Source organism: Larus michahellis, chromosome 2 (genome assembly GCF_964199755.1).
Source record: "Larus michahellis chromosome 2, bLarMic1.1, whole genome shotgun sequence".
In the NCBI taxonomy this organism is placed as follows: domain Eukaryota; kingdom Metazoa; phylum Chordata; class Aves; order Charadriiformes; family Laridae; genus Larus; species Larus michahellis.
The window spans coordinates 104558937-104579809 of record NC_133897.1 but is presented as its reverse complement, the minus strand read 5'-3'; the positions used below and the strand labels follow the sequence as shown (position 1 = coordinate 104579809).

The window sequence follows — 20873 nt, the reverse complement described above, 5'->3', positions numbered from 1 at the left end:
TATGGAGGAATATTTTTTTTCCCTGTGATGTAGAAGCAAGTCTCCTAAAGTCAAGAGGGAGGAAAGGACGGTATGCAAAAGATAAACTTTGTCATCAGCACAGAGCCTGGCTGTTTTTGCGATGAAGCTTCTAAACCATTCCCAAACAGCACGGTATCTGTAAAAGGATGCAGTGCAGCAATGCAAAACAAAACCACTACCGCTGCTGCTATTGCAAATTCTATTTTGTTGTTTGTACCTATCAGATGTCCTTTCCTTAAAGTAATGCCAAGTACCACAGCAAATTCCTTGTCTCTTACCTTGAGGTATCTTAGAGCCAAGCAAGCTGCTTTCTGCAGCTGGAGGTTGGGCTGGGTTAGTGCTTCACAGTAATAAATCAAGGCCTGAAAACAGATGAAGAAGAGTAGCGATGAAAATCCCTGTGCCTGTGTGGAGCAGAAGGGTGGAGCGTGGAGGCATTGCTACCTTACTAAAGGGAGAGGGATTGCATCCCGCCTCCCGGACAGTGAGCCCGTGGGATGGAGAAGCACAGGTAACATGCTGGGATAATTCCCTACAGCAGATCCAGGCCAGGCCACTAGTTAGAGCTTTGTAGTTGCAGGCCAGGTTTTGGGGAGGAAAAATCCACCTTAAGGTGAGAAGCATAATCTGGGACCCTTGAGGGCCTTTCTGTGTAAATCGCCAAAGAGCTTTAAATGGGCCTTGGAGTCTAAATAGCTCAAGAGCTGACCCTTGAGATGGTCCCTCTGATGTAGAGATGGTAATGAACAGGCTGGGATGGACCCCAGGGGGACTGCAAATAGCTATCACAAGGTTAGCATGAGCTGCTAGACCAGTTTACTGCTTGGCCCTAGAAATTAGTAGCTGCTGCTGAGCAAACAAAACCAGCAGTGAGCGCGAATCTCAGTGGCAGTCGGCTGCACAATGAACTCATCTGCAGCACAAAGCTGCAAAACGCCTCCATACAAGGCACCCTGGGGTCCTTCCTGCAGGCAGTGAACTCACGCCTGTTCCAGGAGGCGGTTATATTTTCCCTGAGTTGCTGCCTCCTTGAAGCTGGCGATGGAGAAGGATGGTATGAGACACCAAGAAGCTGACAAAATGGAAGATGAAGTGGGAGGACAAGCAAAGAGGGGAATGGATTGACGGAGAAGAGCAGCAAAGAGTGAGCTCCTTTTTCTTGTCCCTCTGCCTGCCTTCCATCACTCTTCCTTTCCAACTGCCTTTTCTTTCTCTCCCTCCTGGCAGGGAACAAGCAGGATAGTAGGGAAAGGTCTGCCATGAAAGGGTAGAAGCCAACCCCTAATTTTTTCTTATTCCTCTTCTCCCTTCTCTTTAATTTATGTGTTTCATCTGGCCCTGCTCGTTGCCTTCAATGTCTGTGATGATAGACTCAAGTCTTAGCTCCCTCAGCTGAGCTGTGTTTGCCCCAGGCAGTCCGTCCTCTCCAGAAATGGCGGGAGGTCCCATAGACGCCAGCCTCCTTTGGGAAAGAAAATAAAAATCTCAGACCTACGTCTTCGCCTGTTGGTGACGCTGGGGACTGTTGCCTTCGAGCCTTGGACTGAAGCCAAGTCTGAGAGAGGCCAGCAGAAATGCTGAAGTGCGGAGGAATGGCTGGAGGGCACAGCACTCAGTAAGTATTTGCCGCATTTTGGTTAGTACCTGTTCAGTGTAATGACAGGTAGAAGCAGACTGGCATAACGACAGAAGCAGACTTGCATATTTGCAGGAAGAATTAGACAGGAAATCCCTCTGGCTTAGTTTAAATCAAGCTTGGAGCAATTATTTTATATGCATAGACATTTCAGACACACAGGCAGAAAAAAATGTCACGATGATACAGGTCTCTTATGCGACAGGTGATTTTCTGCCACTTACCTTCTCCCTGAAGTGCCTGTTTTCTGCGGTAGCTGTCAGAAGTGATGCCACAGTCTCGCTGACTTCATTTTTATTTTCATTGAGAAGTAAAGCCAACGCTCTCAAAACTTCTTGCTGTGGTGGGAGGTTACTGGAGTTTATTTTGGCCACATTTTGCTGCAGTTTTCCATCTTTCACTGACTGCAGCACCTGAACCACAGAGGCTGAAAGTGCAAGAGGAAGGTCCTTGTTACTTATCTCATCTTCTCGATATTTCAGATTGCTCCTTTCCCTGCTAGCAATCCTTAATTTTTACTATGCCCACAAAGGACATGAAAAATGCCCATCTGAGTGATTGCTATGGATCCGTATTGCGGTGTGTCTGTCTGGGCTTTAAGTTGGGCCAGTTTCTCAGATGTTCTTCCAAAGGAGGAGATGAATAGATGGACTAGGTGGGACACCGCGGCACTGCCACCTACCCAGAGTTAAGGGCCTACCTGTCAAATCTTCACTTTCTGCTGGAAGATGTAAATCCTCCCTATAACAAGTGAAACCCAATATTGTCAGTGTGTTGCCTTCCAGGGCTTCTTTGTGAGAACTTGTCCTAGCTCAGCCTAGGCAAAAGGCTGAAATGCCTTTTTCCTTCCAGGTTTTTGAGCAAAAGCTCCCCAGTATGCCCAAATAAAAATGGAAACTAGGTAAGGTTCCTCAAACTCCCTCTTAAATAGAGAAGAAAACTTGGCGTGCCAGGGATTGCTGTCTAGCACCCTCTGTGGAGCATCTGCTTCTCTCTCTAGCTCTCGGTGGCAGAGCCTGACAAACACTGAGGTGCTGTGATCCCTTGGCTCAGGAGCAGAGCTCAGCACTTACAGAAGATCTCTCTGTAAAGTGTGATAAAAGACTGGAATGTCATCCAAGCTGTCAGCACGGAAAACTCCCCAGACCTTGGGCCCAGCCCACCACCATCAGCCACCTCCTAAAAACTCACTCTTTCAACATATTTTTTTCCCATTTGAAAATGGAAATAGAAACGACTGGAGGGTCTATATGCATCAGCTCCTTTCCCTTGATACGTACAACCGTTCGGGTGCATTCAGACTTCATATTCAAGGCACTTCTTTGTCTCCTTTCCCTCCTTCTTTTGTAAAATCAGCCTCAGAGCTGAATTGTTTTGTGCTGAGGTCAGAAGGACACCCGATGTACTACTCCCCCGTTAGCTGCCAGAATTTATATACCCTACCTTCTTTTGCGAGCTGCAGCAAATAGCTTCCAAGGTCATTAACACTGTGGCTGGTAAAATAGTTGTAATACTGAAAGACGGTAATGATCTCGGAGGACATGCTGGAGTAGAGGACAGGCTCCGTCCGGTCCAGGATCTGAGACACCAGGATTCTGAAGACTGCAGGGAGCCACGGACAAAGGGACGCGTTAGTGAGAGCAAAAGCTGCTGGCAGAATGCCGCAGACCGCTTCAAAGCCAGAGAGAACTCTATTTGCAAAGCCAGGTACTTCCCAACGTTTCTAACCTCAACTGGTTAGGTTCGAAGCCAGACAGACCTTCTGCCTGTCTAGCTCTCATCACCAGAGGATATCCTTGTAAGAATGAACCTCTGCCAGTTTATGGATGGCTAGTGTGGTTTCCTATCCAATACAGCATCCTTTCTACCCAATCAATGTCCTGAATCACTGAACACTTACGCACATGCGCTGCCAGTTACATCTCCGCAATGCCACTGAAGCAGGGGAGATGTTCACAGAGGCAGGATTTGGCTTTGCTTGTCTTTACGTTCCTGCGTGAGCATGTGGCATGCAGAAAGCGAGGCTGAGGCACCGTCTGTGAGAGCTGTAGCATGGAGCACGCAGGAAAACACTGCCCTGGGTGGGCATCTGCAGTGCGGGTGCCCACGCCTGAGCAAGTCACCCTACATCCCCGTTCTGTCCCAGGGAGAGCTAGCCAGTAAAGCAGGAGTTCGAGATGTGGTGCATCCCACTCCGAATAGGAACCTATGCTCAGATAGACTCCCTTGAATGTCTGTGACTTTCATCCCAGTGCACCGTAATGGGGCACCAACATTATATAGACACATAAAATAAGGTGCAAGGATTCCTACTTCACTGAATCACTTGTAAACTTGTATTTTGGAACAGTCTTACTTTCCAATTAGCTCATAAACCTTAAAACGGTATTTTCTTTTCTGCTGACCTCACCTTTTTCTCCTATTCTGATCTGATTATTTTGGGCCAAAACTGTTTCACGAGTTGTAGCATTAGTTTTCAAATGAGATCCTGGAGCTGTGGCCAAACAGACCTTTGTTTTCCAAACAAAGCAATGAAGGTTGAGTAAAGCCCAGTACACAACTGTTCTCCATTTTGATGACCAACACAATTTTTTAGCAGCAGTTGGTACCTGTTTCTGCAAGTCCTGGACACTCCTCATTCACAGTGGTGGCAAAATTGATATCCAACTGCTTCATCATCTTGTCTGCAGATGTGTGATACACTCCTGAAGGGCCAGTACACTTCATCCAGAAAGCCAGCAGCGACAGCTTCTTGTGGAACTCAGGAATTGCTGGTGGAGAAGACAAAATGAATGATGAAACAAAGCTGTGCTGGAAGCATCCAGAAGAGAAAAGATGGTACGAGTGGAGGAAATCTCACCCGGCTCACTGAGGGACAGTTACTGTTTGGTGGGTCACCCTGTGCCATTACCTTCACAGAGCGCGATCATGTGCTCACCCCAAGTTTGTAGCGTGCTTTTTCTGTTTCCCATGGTAGGATGTGACAAAATTTGCTCCTGATGCAGTTCTGGACACTGCAAATGGTCTACACAAGACTGGTCCCTGCCCTAGCACTGCTCTGTGGCCTTGGGTAAGCCACTCAATTTTGCCTCAGTTTTCTGATAAACAAAGTAAATAGAGCATGTTGTGGTTACCTGTCCTGCCGGAGTGCTCATGAGGGTAACTACGTATTTGTCAAACTCTTCCAAAATATTAAAATAGATGCAACAACAAGAAAAATAACTAAATAATTCTTCGTAGAGATGACTAAAAATAAAACGGATAAAACGTTCAAGGAGTAGTATTATGCCTCTGATAGTATGAGGCAGATCCTGCCTTTCCTCAGGAAAGAGAGGTGGAGAAAGACTTTGGCTCTCCAGAGGTGGCAGCATCCCCACCCCACCACAGCAATGACCTCTGTCCATCTTCTGCACAACAAGCAGGATAAGAAATCCTTTCTCTTCTCACCCGCTTATTTCTGGATACCAGTGATGAAGACAGAATAAGGCCCCTGACCTGCTGTGGTGACTGCTGCACCTGCTGGTAACCGTGAGCCGGCCCCTACTACGGTGGCATCTCCTGCGGTGTCGGTGAGCTCTGCACAGCGATTATTTCAGCAGGAACGCATGCCCAAACAAACGCCTTTCAGAAGGAAACCCCCTAACTTGCCTCTTACCATCAGTAAGGGAGGTGATGTTTCCCAGATTCTCAGTACTGATCTCTGCGATATTCTCCATCACGAGGATCTGCCTGGACAGCTTATCCAGGAGGTCTCTTGCCACAAATGGTGTTTTACTGGAGAACACAATTTGCTGGTGAAGACAAATGAGAAGGAGTTATTGAACCAAAAAAAAACCCCCAAAAACCTCAGAAGAAAACAAAAAACTCCAAAACACCCGGCACCTGAAGAAGTGCAATGGCAAATTCATCGCCTGGAACCACAGGATCTCCTTAACTTCAAAAGTTTTTTGTCTCTGGGGTATTTTATGGTCCTGGTTGATAGACATTGTTGCTTGTATCTTTTACATCTACATCCAGAACCAGGCACTTGAGTATCCAAGCAGCCATTTGCATAAGTAATTTCTGATTTATATGCTCTGCGAAGCTAAAGGAATCTATCATAAGCCTTAGAGACAGAAAAGAATATTAGTGTGACTTCCGTGTAACACAGGCCATGGACTTTCAGGATGTACGTGCCTGGAGGCAGACCACAGGTCGCTCTTCCTCTACTCCGTTTCAGCTCTGATCAACTACCCAGGTGCCTTTATTAATTTGGTGCTTTTGCCTTGCTAATCCTCCCTGCTGCTGACATCTGCATTTTCTTCAGCCCGCCACGTAAATATTGTTCATATCAAATCTGCTCCGTGTGTGGACATGGTTTAAGCTCACCTCCCCCAACTGCATGTTTACTGGGTACTCTTGTATTTCAGCCAAAAACCTCCCTTTTTTTCTCAAACTTGTGAGTCAGCAGGGTCCAGTCAGCACTGGAATCAGTGTTGGAATCAGGCTCTCTCTGTATTGCTTCAGTGGGCCTTTGGGAAAATAAAGCTAATTATATCTAAGATGGAAGAGTCAAACAACTGTGAAAAGGATGCTGCAGTGTGTTTTGATTCATCATGAAAACCCTGATGCCCTCGCTTGCTGGAGGTTTAAAATCGCATTTGCTGTGCTTGGGCTCTGAATAAAAAAAAAAAAACAAACTCTAAAAGGTTGTGCTAGTTTGTTGTGAGCACGAACAGACAATTTTGATGTCCCAGAGGGGCTGCCTTCCCTGCGCATGTTGCAGACAACCTCTCCACCTCACCTGCGGAAATTCATTTCTGCTCTTGAACGTCGCAGCCTTGTCTGGGGCTCGGTTAAACAGTGGGGTGAGGGGCTTCTGCTTTACCTCTGAAGACATGGGCTGCCTTAACCGGGGACCAGTCTCACTGAGGACCTCCCGGCCAAGCCAGTGGACGTTGGTAACCCAGAGCAGGGGCTGTCCCTGTCATCTGCTGCGCCACCCGTCAGCCCTGCTGGGTGGCACCTGCGAAGTGCCCCAAGGTTTGCAGGTCAGGTCTGCTCCCAGAGGGGCCAGGAACGGAAACGACGGAGGCTTTTCTGGCTGGGGGTGAAGGGTGTTACCTTCACCCCCGCATGGCGGCTTGTCCCAGCCCTGCGCTCCCGCTGCCACCCGGGAGCAGCGCTGACCTGCTCGTACCCCATGCTGTGGGCACACCGCAGGGAAAATTTTAAAATATATGCCCCAAAAAAGAGCTGGGCCCGGTACCTGAATGAGCTGCGTGCAATACTGCAAGTGTTTAACTATGGTTATGTCGAGGCTGTCGTTCCCCGTGGTCAGGGGCAGAGGGCTGCCGGCCACGCTGGTGCCCACACCCGTGTCCTCGGTGAGAGCTTCGCTCAGGTGGCCTCTGGCTTCTGGGTGCTCCATCCTGTAACTGGGGAGGGATGAGGGAGGGAGGTCAGTGGAGGGCCGACCGCCGCCGCCATGGCAGACACACACACACACACAAAGCTCACTCAGGGCGACGAGCAACAAGCACAGTGGAAAAGCTGGAAGCAGCCAGAAACCTCACGATGAACACATCATATCGCAAAGGAGCAGTGCTGCCCTGGCCAGGCGCGGAAGGGCTGTACCCACTGAGGCGGGGACAAGCTCTCTGTCCCCTGACTGGTTTGCCTGGAGCGATGCGATGCCGTCGCCAGCAAACCTTTCCAACCCGCGGTTACTGTCCCTTGGTGGGGACAGTTTTCTCCCATCTGTTGGTGAATCACCTCCCCTGTCGCTCTGGATTGAGCACCATGACAACTCATGTCACCCCAGGCACTGAGCTGCTAAGCGCAGCTCTGCACCTTCGGTGTCCTCCCGCTGCCAAATTTAACGCTCATCGCAGGAGGAAAGGAAAACCACTGCTGGAGTAAGAGACATGATGTTTTCATATGCTGTTTTAGGCACAATGTGTACGGCTTGCTTTGCCAATTGTTTCTGTAAGAGCGTAAAGCTAGTCTCACTGTGTTTTAAATCATTATTTCCAACGCTGCCTTTTTGTACAAATGGTCCTCCCTGTGTTTAAATGCAAGGCCCGAGGTCAGTCCCCAGTCGGCAAGTGCAATTGGCTGCAAGCTCAGAAGTTTCAACACTTGCAATCTTTACACTGAGTCATGTACTCACACATCTAAAAATGGAAGCAGGAATCTACACTGTCCGGGCATGAGCCAGAAGCGAAAAAATGAAATTTTAACTTCTATTTTAGCTTAAAAGATTTTTAGTTGCTTTTTGAGTTAGCTTATAACTAACTTAATTTTTGCTCCTAAAGTTAAATTTGTGCTAAAGTGCCTGGTTAAAGCCAGACCCTTAAATCAACACAGACTGGACTGAGCTCAGAGGGCCAGTTTAGCAAGCAACACGTTTTTCCGAGGTTTTTTTTCCCCCCACCACATTCTTATTCTGGAAAGAGGATATGCAGTGACATTTTGGGACCTGAATGGTGGTTGCTTGTTGGTACTCAAAATTGTTTTAAACAGGCCACGACAAGCTGCGAGATGTATAGCTCCCTGGTTGGGAAGCGTGGGGTCCTAGGGAACCACGTTCTGTTCTTTTTTCCCAGCTCTAGTGCCACTTAGGTGCCTGCTGGGCATCGCGTGGGCTCTGAGGACGCAAACACGCCTTGAGGATCTAATGATTGAAACATAGCATCTTATGGTCACACGACAATGGCAGACCACGACACAAACACCACAGCTTTTCTCTTTTTTTTTTTTTTTTTTCCCTCTCAGAAAGACCAAAAGTGATGAAAGAAGGGCAGGTAACACGCAGGGCCATGAACAGGGTACCAGTCATCACTCTTAGATTCCAAAGGAAACCTACACCATGCTGCTTAAATCTGGCCCTGTGTTACTGTTACTGACAAGCTTAATCCACTGCAAAGACTCATTCGGCTAGAGAGAAAAGACAAAGGGAGGGGGGAAAAACCACAGAGGAATTAGTAATTACATCCAAGGAAAGCCAGGTCCAAACCTATGTCAAGGAAGAGGCTCTGCCAGTATTGATGTCAGCTTAATTGAATTTACCCTTCTCCTCTGGAGGACAGATTGAGTATATTTGAACAGGAAAAAAAATGATCCTGGAAGCTAGGATTTTGTATGCAGCAGCCACGGGGAACCCTTTGACCCTATAAACTCATCAAGGATTAGACAGTCTTCCTTGAATAACGTGTGCACCGGGATCCCCTGTTAGCGACAAAGAGCTAGGGTATCAGTTTGGCGTAAGCACAGCTAGCAGTTACTACAAACTTACCTATTCTTCTCAACCTCAGTATCTGAAAATACTGAGTCTGCACCTCCTCCACCATTACAAACCTCCACACCACCACCATCCTCATCATCAAAGTCAGAGGTGTTCAGGAAATCAAAGCTTTCTAAAGCACTCTCAACTGTTAGACTTAAACTGGAGGACCTGCTTCGGCTTACTGCTGGCTTGCACTGCAAAGGCAGAACGAACCAATGAAAACCCCAGATATTAGTTACTACTGAAAGAAAAGGAAAAAGAAAAGGATAAAGCTTAAAACTTTCAAATTCTTCATTTTATTTTTAAAACTTCATTTTATTGGGTGTTTCATTTCAAACCTTCATATTCATAGCATACACAATCAAAGCCTGAGAATTGGAAAAACCCTTCCATTCCTCCTCCCCTCCCCATCCTACCCCCTCTCTTCCCCAAAGGAAAACCCTCAAAGGCAAAATTTGATGTGTTTTATAGAAACGAGAAGTACATCTTGAATCCAAGTGACGCAGCTTTCGGTGTCCTCCAAAAGGAGAGACAGCAATTAATGCACTGGAAGTTGAAAGGGGAAGGCACGTTCCATAATTGCCGTTCTAGCTACAGAAGCCAATAGCACTATCGGATTTATTCCAAATGTGACTCCAATGGACCATAGCCAGGAATAAATTTGGTCCCATATCTGCAGATTTATTCATCGGATGAGAGGACTTTTGTGGCCTTTGAAGCCACGTGGCTTACCAAGGAAAAGCAAATCAGGCATCAGATTTTAGGTGACAGAGGAAGGCAGAACTGTAACTCAGGAATTAACAGTGCTAGAGAGGGGGGAAGCCATCCCACCTCACTGCTGGGAAGAAATGCGATGGAAACCTTGGTGTTGCTGTAGGAAGTATCAAAGTTTCTGGTCCCATGTGGTGATTCATCCAGACATGCCCACAGAGTTGCTTCCAGGGTCACCTTGCAGAATCAGATGTAGCTTGAGGGATCGCCTCTGTTGGTTCGTGAAACAACTTCAACACCTTTAGCACTACCTGATTATTTGATCAGAAACAGCCAGGAACCACCGGTGCCGTCACATAAGCTGCATCTGCCAGTCCCGGGCAGGAGCCAGGAGTTTGTCTCAGCGTGTAGAAAGAAATGCATTTCCCTAAAAGTTCAGACTCAGCACCAGCAAACCTAGAGCTGAGGCAACTTGGAGTTCTGTTTCCGATTTGTTTGCACGCAATATTAATGCTATAATGGTCATACGTTAGCACCTACGATGCTTGACTCCTTAAACTGCCCGTAGTGTCATTAGCTGATCAAACCAACACTTGCCAAGACATCTGTGACACAGGTGGGTGCTGGATCCCGATTCCTCTGCAGCACCAAGGACTTTAGCTACCGTTTCTTTCAGGGCTGGTGGCGCAGCTTCTTCGGGCAAAAGCAAACAGCAACACGTGGGCTTCTCCTTTGCTCTGCCCACCTAACGTAGCCAAGAGAGATTTCTTCAGCCACAGCTGGATTCCGGCTCAACTGTTTTGCTTGGGGAGCCCAGCAGGGCTGCTGGCGATGCTGAGTGTCGGTCCGCAAGATGATCGACAGGTGACACGCAGACGTAAGGAGATCTGGAAGAGGTGTCCCTCTCGAGCGTGCAGGAACCCTGCCTGCACAGGTCTGTCCTCTCTCCCCCCCAGCCCATATCTGTCCCTTTGTAACTTCTGATAAAAGGAGTGTAAACAAACAGTCTCCGTTGTCTCTCTGCTGTCTGGATAGTTGAACTCTTTGTACAAGCTGCAGAGCAGCCACAAAGTTAAAAAATAATAGTAATGGTAGCATTGCCTGCTTGAACCTCCTTGGGCAAGAAAGAGGGGCTGCAGGCTGTGACAAAAAGCACTTAACTTGGGCAAGTACCATGCAGCTGCAAACACCAATGGAAACAAGGATGTTACCAAAGTTTCTTCATAAAAAGATAATGCTGAAGGATAAATGCTTCCCTCCTTCCTCCTCAGCCGTGTTTTTGAATGTTGAGGCTTAAGTGACTAGTAGACCAACTTGCATATGAATATGAAGCATTTGAAATGATTATTTCCCATATAATACTCTTTGCACAGTAACACGTCCTGAGTTATTATTCATGGGGGAGATACAAGTCACAGTGATCAGCAGTAAACATATTAACAACACACATGCAAAACCCTTTTCTTCTTTCTAATTTTCAACATTTTCTGTCCATCCTGGTGTGATGACAGGATGTCTCTCGTGTTAAAAATGGACGGGGGAAAAAGGAAAAGGCTTGGAAGAAGCTTAGGTGACGTGGGGATGGCAGTCCTCAGTGAGACCCGTGCTTCTAAATCCCTTTGGCAATTTAGAAAATTCAGCTTCTATGGCTACAAGGCCTGATCCTCAGCTGGTGTAGTTTTGCACAGCTCCATGGAGTTCAGGGGTAGTATGCTAAAATACACCCGCTGAGGATGTGACCCATGGATTTCAAAGGCAGAAAGTTGGCTATAATCTGATCTCCAGTATGGCACAAGCGACAGGTTCACAAGCAGTTTCTTCAGAGAAGGGTATAATTTAATTACCCCTCTGCCATGGCACCTTTTTCGCTTTCCCCCAGGTTTTAAGCAGATTAAAAAAATCCGTTGCTTGAGGATTCAAGGCTACAGTAAGCACACTGCCAACAAAAGTTTAAAAATGCAACACTGTGAAAGGATGCTCCAAGCAGGAGCAAATCTACTGCTACTGAGGAATTTTACTCATCTCCAAAAACCCTACTTTGATGTTTGCGAGGAAGGGCAGGAGATTCTACCCGCTCAGATTTCCTTTAGGGTAGTATTTTCTGAAAACGTACTCACTTTTAGGATGTCATCAAGATGCATAACTTCTTGGTCCAGGTCCTGAAACTCTTTATACTGCTCTTTATGTGGCTCAAGAGCGAAGAGAAGCCCTTGCAAGGCTTCTTCAATGCTTCCATCGAGATAAGACTTATATCCTTCTGATTCCCCACTAATCGATCCCTCACACGGCAGCCTCTCTGGGGTCATGGGTGCCTCTGCTGACGTGAGCCTTTTTACCAGCTGCTTCGTGATGTTGCCCTCATAGGTATCCAGCTCCACGGGCTTGAGCTCAGAACCTTCATCCGTGTCCTGCAGGAGAGACACCGGGACGCTTGTTTCTATAAAGACACGATCGCTCCCAGCATCAGAGGCTTTTTGGCAAATTTCAGGAGCTGGCCTTGGGGTGGCCTTGTTCTCGAGCGCTGCTGCCTCTCCCTGGGGCGGCAGGTCTTTCGGCTCAGCGACAGAGTCTCTGCGGGAGTCACTGCTGCTGCAGTCCAGGCTTGAGCTCTTGGAGGACTTGCGAGCTCGGTGCTGGCTGGGGGTGGCGGTGATGTCTGGGCTGGAGCTGACGTGAGCAGAAGAGGACTCTGCTGAGTTGGCAGGGGGCACGCGGTCTTCGTAAGGCAGGTCGCCAAAAGTGAAAGAAAGAGGCCGCTTCTCGGTGGTCACCGTTCCATTTTCGAAGACGTCGTCTTGCAAATTCGACTGAAAAGACAACAGAGAAACAAAAGCTTTTCATGCAACACTGGGAAGAGAAGAAAAATACAGTATGTGCCTGGGAAAGAAAAATGCAAGGAAAAGGATTAAAGAAGCATTCAAGGCTCGAGAGATGGGAAAAATATTTCAAATCCAACTTCTGCTTTCATCTGGCACGGCTCCTGATTTTGGCAGGAAAACTGCTGGAAAACTTGGGCTCAGTATCTCTCTGGTAAGCCGAGAGCTCCAGGAAGTGAGTTCCCAGAACACAGATCCAAATTCTGCTTGTCCTACAGACATTGCATTTCCAGTGCATTGCTCGAGCATTCCTGCGGCACGTCTCTTTTTAATGTGGTTGTACTTAAGCCACCTTGGCTGCATTTTCATATCTCTTGTAGATTTCCCATCGCATTTATTTTCTGATTTCTAAAGTATCAATCCCTAAAATTTAACACACTTTGCTCCAGAAGTTTCTCTAGTTTCATGGCATTTTAACGGTGATTTTATTATGCTAGTTCTTTTCTGTTGAAAGTACGTTCTGCATGTGGCACGGATATCTCCAATAATTGTTGAACATGAGTTACATAGGAGTCCTGTTCGACATGAGTTTCTGCCCAAATGACAGAGAATTTATCTGGCAGTGTCTCGATCAGGACATTGATCATTTAGGAAGCAAAACCAGCATATGCAGACCCAAAAATGATCAAAGCATATATGTACGTTCATCTCTCTGACTGAACTAAGGGGAAAAAATCCCTGCAGGAGGCACAACCTGCCTATCTGACCTACAAATTCTGCTTTGTTATGTGGCAAACTCGTGCAAATGCACAGCACAGATGAAAGGCAACTACTACTTTGCTGACAATTTGCTGGAAAGAACATATTGTTAAGGTGCATAAGGTTAAAGTGGCCAAAACTTGCATCAAGCTGCACTATTAGCAGCTATTTCCCTTAAACATAATTATACTCAGAGGTTCGTTTCTTCTTTCCCCTGAAAAGGGTATGCTTTTAGCATCTGAAAGTCAAGTTATTAGGCAAATGTATAACATCAATCGGGGTAGCAGGCCATTTTTAGCAATACTATGTTGGCTTGTGTTCCTGCCCTGCTCTCTGCCCACAGACAGTTGGTTTCTGATCATTATCCCCGCAGAAATCAAGAGCAATTTTGATTTAATGCAAACAGCATGGGCTCACAGTCATGTTCTCCCCTCTAATCAGTCAGCAAAATGAGTGAGTTGCAACAGAGAGCAACACATGAAGCATGCGTGGGAATGGAGATGCCACACAGGGACCGAAAAAATCCTTCGCCAAACGAAACCCAGGACTCACATATAGCTCTAGCCCCGCTTTTGGGCTTAGTCTGAGCGACGGCAGGTCACTAAAAGAGCGACTGCGACGAAGCTTGTCAAAGAAAGTGTCTTGCAGAGCATCTAAGATTGTCAACTTTGGCCTGTCTTGCAGGGGATGCAGCCATTTCTTCAACAGTTAAAGCAAAGAGGGTGTGAGGAAGGGCAAGTTAAATGAATGCCTTTAGCAGAGCACTAAATTACAGGCATGGGATGCAGCACTTGTAAAATTCCTAGCTGTACAGATGGCCTACTCAGTTTATACACAGTCCTGATTAAGCATGCAGAATTTGATTCATGCAAAATGTAGGAGCACCCTGTAAATATCTTTGGTACAGGGGCAATTTTATCATGGGCTCCCCGGTTCAAGAAGGACAGGGAACTGCTGGAGAGGGTGCAGCAAAGGGCTACCAAGATGATGACGGCACTGGAACACCTCTCCTATGAAGAAAGGCTGAGGGATTTGGGTCTCTTCAGTCTGAAAAAAAGACGGCTGAGGGGGGACCTTATCAACACTTATAAATACTTAAAGGGTGGGTGTCAGGAGGATGGGGCCAGGCTCTTTTCAGTGGTGCCCCGGGACAGGACAAGAGGTAACCGGCACAAACTTGAGCATTGGAAGTTCCACCTAAACATGAGGAGGAACTTCTTTACCCTGAGGGTGGCAGGGCACTGGAACAGGCTGCCCAGAGAGGTGGTGGAGTCTCCAACTCTGGAGACATTCAAAACCCGCCTGGACGCCTTCCTGTGCAACCTGCTCTAGGTGACCCTGCTCTGGCAGGGGGGTTGGACTAGATGATCTCCAGAGGTCCTTTCCAACCCTATGGTTCTATGATTAAAAATACTAGTGCTATAATGGTTGTTACTGTCACAAAATGAACACACATCTTACAAAGATTATTCAAGTATTATATTCAAGTATTAGGGCAGTAAGGCAAGAAGAACAGGTATGCAATAACTGGCCACATAGTTTCAAAGACACCAGGATCACAGTCACCTTCTTCTAGGATTAGCAGCTGGGAATGCACTTGCTTTTTAAGTATTTGTAAGGGTAACCTGCTGGAACCAGGGGAAACAAAAAGCTCAGACGTGTAAAGCAATGAAGCATTTTCAGTGTTTGAAGTGCTCTAGGGCTTCTCATTACATAAACATGAAGCCAAAGAGAGCTTACAAAGAATGAGTGGTCCTTGAAGGTCGGCGTTTCGGGAGTGCCTTGGCTGTACATGGACATTCTCCTCTGCAGAGCAGACGCCTTGCTCACATTTCCAGTGGATGGGGTCAAGTCTTCAACATCAAAGGGGCTACGGACACACAAGCGGGAAGAAAAATGGTTGTTAGGCTGAGGGAGAAGGAATTTCAGGTCCATGGAAAGGATTTATTAGCACATCAAAACCCAGAGGTAGCAGGTTTTTTAACAGAATTGTTTAAATGAAAACGTTGTTAATTAGACAGCAGGCTCAGAAGTGTGGCTTTCGGTTCTGATGAAAGGGTTCTACTCTCAGAAATCATTTCTGTAGCGTAGTCTGATGTTATTTTTCTCACATGAAAAGTATTCTTGGATGTGAGTTGACAAGTGTCACACATACTAATGAGAAAGGTGCTCTACTATTAATAGAGCTGTTGCATTATAAAGGAAACCAGTAGCTGTTATTCCTGGCTTCATGTTTATTGCATTACAAGAAACAGCATACATGACTGTAAAAGCTAAAAGCATCGATGCTTCTTTAGAAATGACAGTTAGCAATTTTATTAAAGTACCATGAGAATTGGGTTTGAATCCTAACACCATCAGCTTACCTGTGCCGACCAATGCGGATAGAATCATTTAGATTGGAAAAGACACTTAAGATCCTCAAGTCCAACCATAAACCTAACACTGCCAAGTCCACCACTAAACCATGTCCCAAAGCACCACCCCTACAATGGACAATGCTAGATTTCCCACCACCCTCACGATGTACAAAGCCCTCAAAAGCCAGCTTTTAAAGATGGGCCAACTTCTGAACTTGGCTATGCTAACGTAAATCCAGAGCAAGCCCACTGTATTTTACACTAAAATTAAAATTTTTTAATGGATATATGAGGACTCAGTTATGCCCCTTTCTTGAGCTTGGGGAAGAAGTATTTTTAGGCAATTTTAGGCAATTCTGTGATCTGTCATTGCTATCTGTTTCACATGCCTTGTAATGTCGGTACTCACCATGCCTATTGTAACAGCTGAAACTAGGCACAACTAAGAACTTAGGCAAAAACCCATTTGCCACAGGTATCACAGGGAACCCGTCGCTGACCGTGAACTATTTCTCCTCTCCCGAACTTGTGCCACAATTCCTTCCCCGTCTGCCTCAGCAGGGAGCAAAAGGCAGAGAAGAGACCCCACAGACATTTTCTCTCTGGTTGAATTTTTACAACTGCTTGACCCAGTAACCAAGCAGCCAGCTCTACTTACTACCAGGTGATTTCAAGGTTCAGCTTTATTGTGCCAAGGTCGTTAATGTCTACTGCAACCACCTGAGGCCGAGCTGCAAACAGGTCTTTTGTTTCACAGGTAACACTTCCCACAAGGATGTGAGTAGCAAGTCCTTTAACTTCTGTGACCTGTAAGAGAGAAGAACAAGACATCTAGGACCACACAAGGCATTGCAATCCTTAATTAAAAAGCAATGGGTTTGATTTTCTGGCCTGGACCCCTTGCTAAAAGGCTTCCAAAACATGACTGACTGTTGCCTCTTCATTACTTATAAATTACTTATAAAAATAAATCAGTTTAATTTTTTTAATGAATGTGTAGTGGCATATGATTATGTTTCTATGTTTTCTTTATATTTTTACGGGTGTCAGAACAACCATACTGGCTTAGACCAAGGGGCTCTCCAGCCTTGGTATTTGGTCTTTTGCAGTGACCATAAGCAGAGCGCAAGGGAAGAGTAAGACCAGGGAGAGCATACTGGATGTTTTCCCATCTAATACTCTCAGGAATGGACAATTTTCATGACAGGCAATCTCCTGATGTAGCTGGCCTACTCAGTAATTCCCAAGGGAGTTCTCTTCTATGTATTTGTCTGTTGTAACACTGAAGCCATGTAATTGCATCCACAATGGCCTTGGCCTTCCACAGGAAGAGGAACCATCTCCATACATTCTATAGTAAGAGTAGCGCAGAGCACTATTCATACTTACATATATATCTGCCTGAAAATTCAGAGGGAGAGTTACACATGCAGCTCCAATACACAAAGAAACCTTTGGCTATTTGCTTGAAAGTCAGCTCTTGAGCCTTTTATGTGAAAGGCTTTGGAGAGAGTCCAAAAAAGGTAAGAATATACACATTAACCTTAACAATACTGGGACTCTCACTTGTAGCTCTTGGTTACTACGAGACAGGATTCTTTCCTAAACTTCCACCCTAAAACTGTGTTGTTAGACTGGGGAGAGTGACTCACCTCATGTCACAATCTGACTGTCTATGAAAACTTACCATCTCACACATTGGGGATTATTTTGTTGGTGATTTTGTAATTGCTTGCATTTTTTTCATGAAGGTTTTATAGTGTCTAAGTGGGAGGTTTCCCATGAGACTTTGAAGACTCTCCCCTATTTAAACTGCCTAAGCAGGGACACCTGGCGTAATTATTAGCAGCAATTTCTGGACAGGGGTCAGGGAATGGGTATCTCCGAGTTGGAGTTTGTTGGAAAGAAAGCACATGGGAACGTGGACCTTCAGCCAGCAGAAAAACATCTGGGGAGGCCTGGGGCAATGAAGGGATGAAGCAGTGGTGGAAAGACTCCGGTTTGGGATGAAAAGTTGCTGCTGACTGGTAAAAGTTGCAAAAGTTGCTCTTTCCCTGGGGAATGGGGCATAGAGTAAGAGGAAAGCCAAGGCTTGCAGGCATTAGGAAATCTGGGGAACTGCTGTGCTTTAGGAAGCCGCCAAAAAGTCAGAGTGGTTTTTCTACGTGTCCCCATCTCACTGTGAGCAGAAACCTGACAGCAGTGCTACCTCCCGCAGACACACTGCTGTTCTGCACAGCGTGGTGGGACTGGACCTCAGGATGCTCCAGCTTATGCGCAACTGGGCCCTGGGTGAGTTCAAAGGAGAGAACTACCCATTTCTCCAGATCAGCAGATGCTGCTCTCTTACCCGAGCAGTATTAACAAACTCAGCAGCAGTGGGATTTCTGGGGGTTGGGTTTGTTGTTTCCTGAATGCTGTTAGCAATCAGGTTTCCAGTGTTCCCTTGCTTCTGGTGCAAATAATCTGAGTTTCTGGAGAGCGATGTGAGGCAAGGGTCCTGTTAGTATGGCTACGACACCAGTCTGGGGAGAGTTAGGACAACCTCTCCCACAGGACTCCCAAACTGATTACAGTCTTGTAGCATCTAGATTGGACAATACTATAGCACTCCACGCGTGTAGGTGCGTTGGAAATACTAATGATAGCTCATTTCCAAAGCATTTAATGATCTGCTGCTGCGTTTTTGCTGATGGTGCATGAGAAGACAGCTCCTTGACTCCTGCCTTGCTTGCAGGCAAAGGTCTTAGCATGCGTACCTTAATGGAGATCAGCCCAACAATGAGAGGGAGGAAAACCATTTCTTCTCCGTCCCAGCTTTGCTTGCCATTGACTTCTATTTTGCCTTTCAGTTTCCACCGCTGGCGACCGTAGCGCATGAAAATCTGAAAAAGAAAAATCCTCTTATTTTCTTGAGAAATCTGCTCTCGTGACGCACAAATATCAGCAACAGAATTGGGGAAGGGGTCTGAAGTAGGTTGGAAGAGTTAGTGGTGTAGGTGCTGCCATTCTGCTTCCCTTCATGCCAGAAGGAAAAGGGGTATCCTGCAGGATCTCCGCCTCTCAGCTCTCCAAATCACTCCCTTCGGTAAGGCACCCCTCACCCCAGCTTTCACCTTTGTATAACTCGATGACTGCTAACAAAGAAGCTACAGGACTTTTAACTCTATCTACAGGAGAAGTGTCAGTGGTGGCGGTGGGGAAATTTGGGAGGGCAGGAGGAAAGCCCCTGTGGCCATTCCTATCACCTGCAGCTTGCTGGATCTGCTGCCATCCCAGGCAGTGGAGAGGGCAGGTGAGCTTCTGGCCATCCACCATCAATGGGAGACTTTGGCTGGCTGGTGATGGAAATGAATGAGACCCCCACAGTGCAACAACACAGTTTGAAGCAGCCAGAGTAGAAAAGCCCATTCTGGGCTGTGGGGATGGCTGGGAGAGACCTGCACCAACTAATCGGCCCCACAGAGGAACCACATGCTGCTTGCAGGCGTGAGAGGGGCAGGAGAGATTTGTCACAGGGAACGAGAGCAGGAACTAATGAATCGATGATCAGGACAGCTGGGAAGTACAGGTTGGGGGAGATCCATACTCAGTCTGAGAATTTCTTGCAGGGTAAGCTCTGTTCCAGATAGAGCTGGAGGCTTTTATTTTAATCCATCTCTAATTAACCTGCTCTTGATGTTCTCCACTGGAACATTGCAGTGACCAGAGATCCTGACACAGCCTCACAGCAGGTAACATGTGGGTCTCAAGAAATGTGTCTTTCTGCAACTTGGCTTTATGAGGAAGTAAAGTCTCGATGTTCAGTAAAGGATACTTGCAAGGACTTGTTCAATTTGCTCTGCGTGCATGGGATGGGGCATATGCTTTTTTCCAGGGGAAGCAGAAATATTTGTCACGAATAAGAGAGTGAGAAGCATGCCCTCATTCTGGGAGACACCTAAAAAATAACGGGGTTTTGCTTCTGGGTTTGTTTTTGTGTTTTGTTTTTTTGTTTTAATTTAAATTTTTAAAATTAAAAAAACCCAACCACCAAAACTTGTAGTCCTTTGACTAGCCATCATCCAGTGCTCTGAATATAATTTTCTGTCTTCTGACAGATGTCCTGACCTAGGCAGCCATAAAGCAAACTGCAAGGTTTTACAGTGCATATACTGAAAAAATAATAGCCGTTTCCTGGGGTGCTGATGTGAAAAGGCTTTATTCATCGCGATATAAAAAGCAGCAGAAATCTGCCGTTCTTTTGCTAATAACCAAACCGTAAACCAGCGCAGACGTACCTCATATTGATCTCCCGGGCAGAGCCGAGCAAAGCCAGCCAGACCTGAGAAGGAAAGACAGAGAGGGGCTGTTGGAGGGCCTGGGGGTGCTGCAGGGAGCAGCAGCGGGGTGCCCCAGGGATGCTGCGGGATGCAGCAGCGGGGTACCCCCGGGGAGGCTGCGGGATGCAGCAGCTGGGTACCCCCGGGGATGCTGCGGGATGCCCGGGGCCGCCGCTGCCGCGCTCGGACAGGAGAGGGCGGCAGCCCCCCGGCAGCAGCTCCGCCGGGAAGTGTTTTTAACCCCCCCTCCTCTTACTGCTGCCTCCGCACCCTCCCAACCAAGACTAAAACCAACCCCCCCATATTCATTTTCTTTCTCTTCTCTTTTTTTTTGGTATACAATTCATCGGGTTGTGGGGGTTTTTTGCATATCAAAGATTTGCACTTTCCATCTTTTTTCTTTTTTTTTTCCCCCTACAATGGCTCAAATTATTCTATAATAATTTCGGAAAAAGAAGAAACAGCTTCCTGACGTCATCTGGCTTCAGAAACCGAGCTTAGCACCCTTACTACCGCGATGCGTGGGCGGGCTGCTGATTACCACGTAGCACTTGCTGCTTAATGCTAATCAGACCGAGCTATACATTTTAACACAGTTTTCTTTTTAGTGCATCCTCATAGAAACACAAGAGGGGCTCCTTCTGTTTGGTGCTTCGATAACATTATAATTCTCATACAATCTGAGTACCTTTCAGTAGTAAGTACATCAAGAAACATGACTAACATCTGTAATGCGAGATTTATCCCATCTTTCCCCAGAGGAGGAGGAGTAGCGCAGCAAAGCACTTGTGGTATATGTTTGCTTCATTTTAACTTATTTTTTAAAGGTAGGACATGACGATGCTATTTCTATCCTGGCACTGTGCATATGGAATGGAAAGTATCCTGAGGCTTGTGACCATCCTGAAATCCCAAGGATGTTACCATCCCTCTCCCGGCCTTGTGACCTTCTTCTACCAGATGCATCCGGTTGGTTTTCAT

The 20873-nt window shown here is 46.6% G+C and overlaps 1 protein-coding gene across 3 annotated transcripts in view; it reads right to left on the bottom strand.

Annotated features, from left to right (window-relative positions):
- The window catches only part of RIPOR2 (RHO family interacting cell polarization regulator 2), a 72258-nt gene that overhangs the window by 5078 nt on the left and 46307 nt on the right, over positions 1-20873 (bottom strand). For 2 of the 3 annotated variants that reach the window (XM_074576492.1, XM_074576491.1), the window contains 12 exons: positions 19851-19894; positions 18330-18455; positions 16229-16377; positions 14951-15080; positions 11753-12442; positions 8934-9118; positions 6906-7074; positions 5313-5448; positions 4267-4428; positions 3101-3259; positions 1882-2084; positions 300-383 (listed from right to left, as the gene is read on the bottom strand). In XM_074576492.1, coding sequence (XP_074432593.1) covers positions 300-383; positions 1882-2084; positions 3101-3259; positions 4267-4428; positions 5313-5448; positions 6906-7074; positions 8934-9118; positions 11753-12442; positions 14951-15080; positions 16229-16377; positions 18330-18455; positions 19851-19894 — 2237 coding nt within the window. Of the gene's footprint in view, positions 1-299; positions 384-1881; positions 2085-3100; positions 3260-4266; positions 4429-5312; positions 5449-6905; positions 7075-8933; positions 9119-11752; positions 12443-13762; positions 13910-14950; positions 15081-16228; positions 16378-18329; positions 18456-19850; positions 19895-20873 lie in introns of all 3 variants that reach the window. The other variant, XM_074576493.1, reaches the window with a different exon arrangement.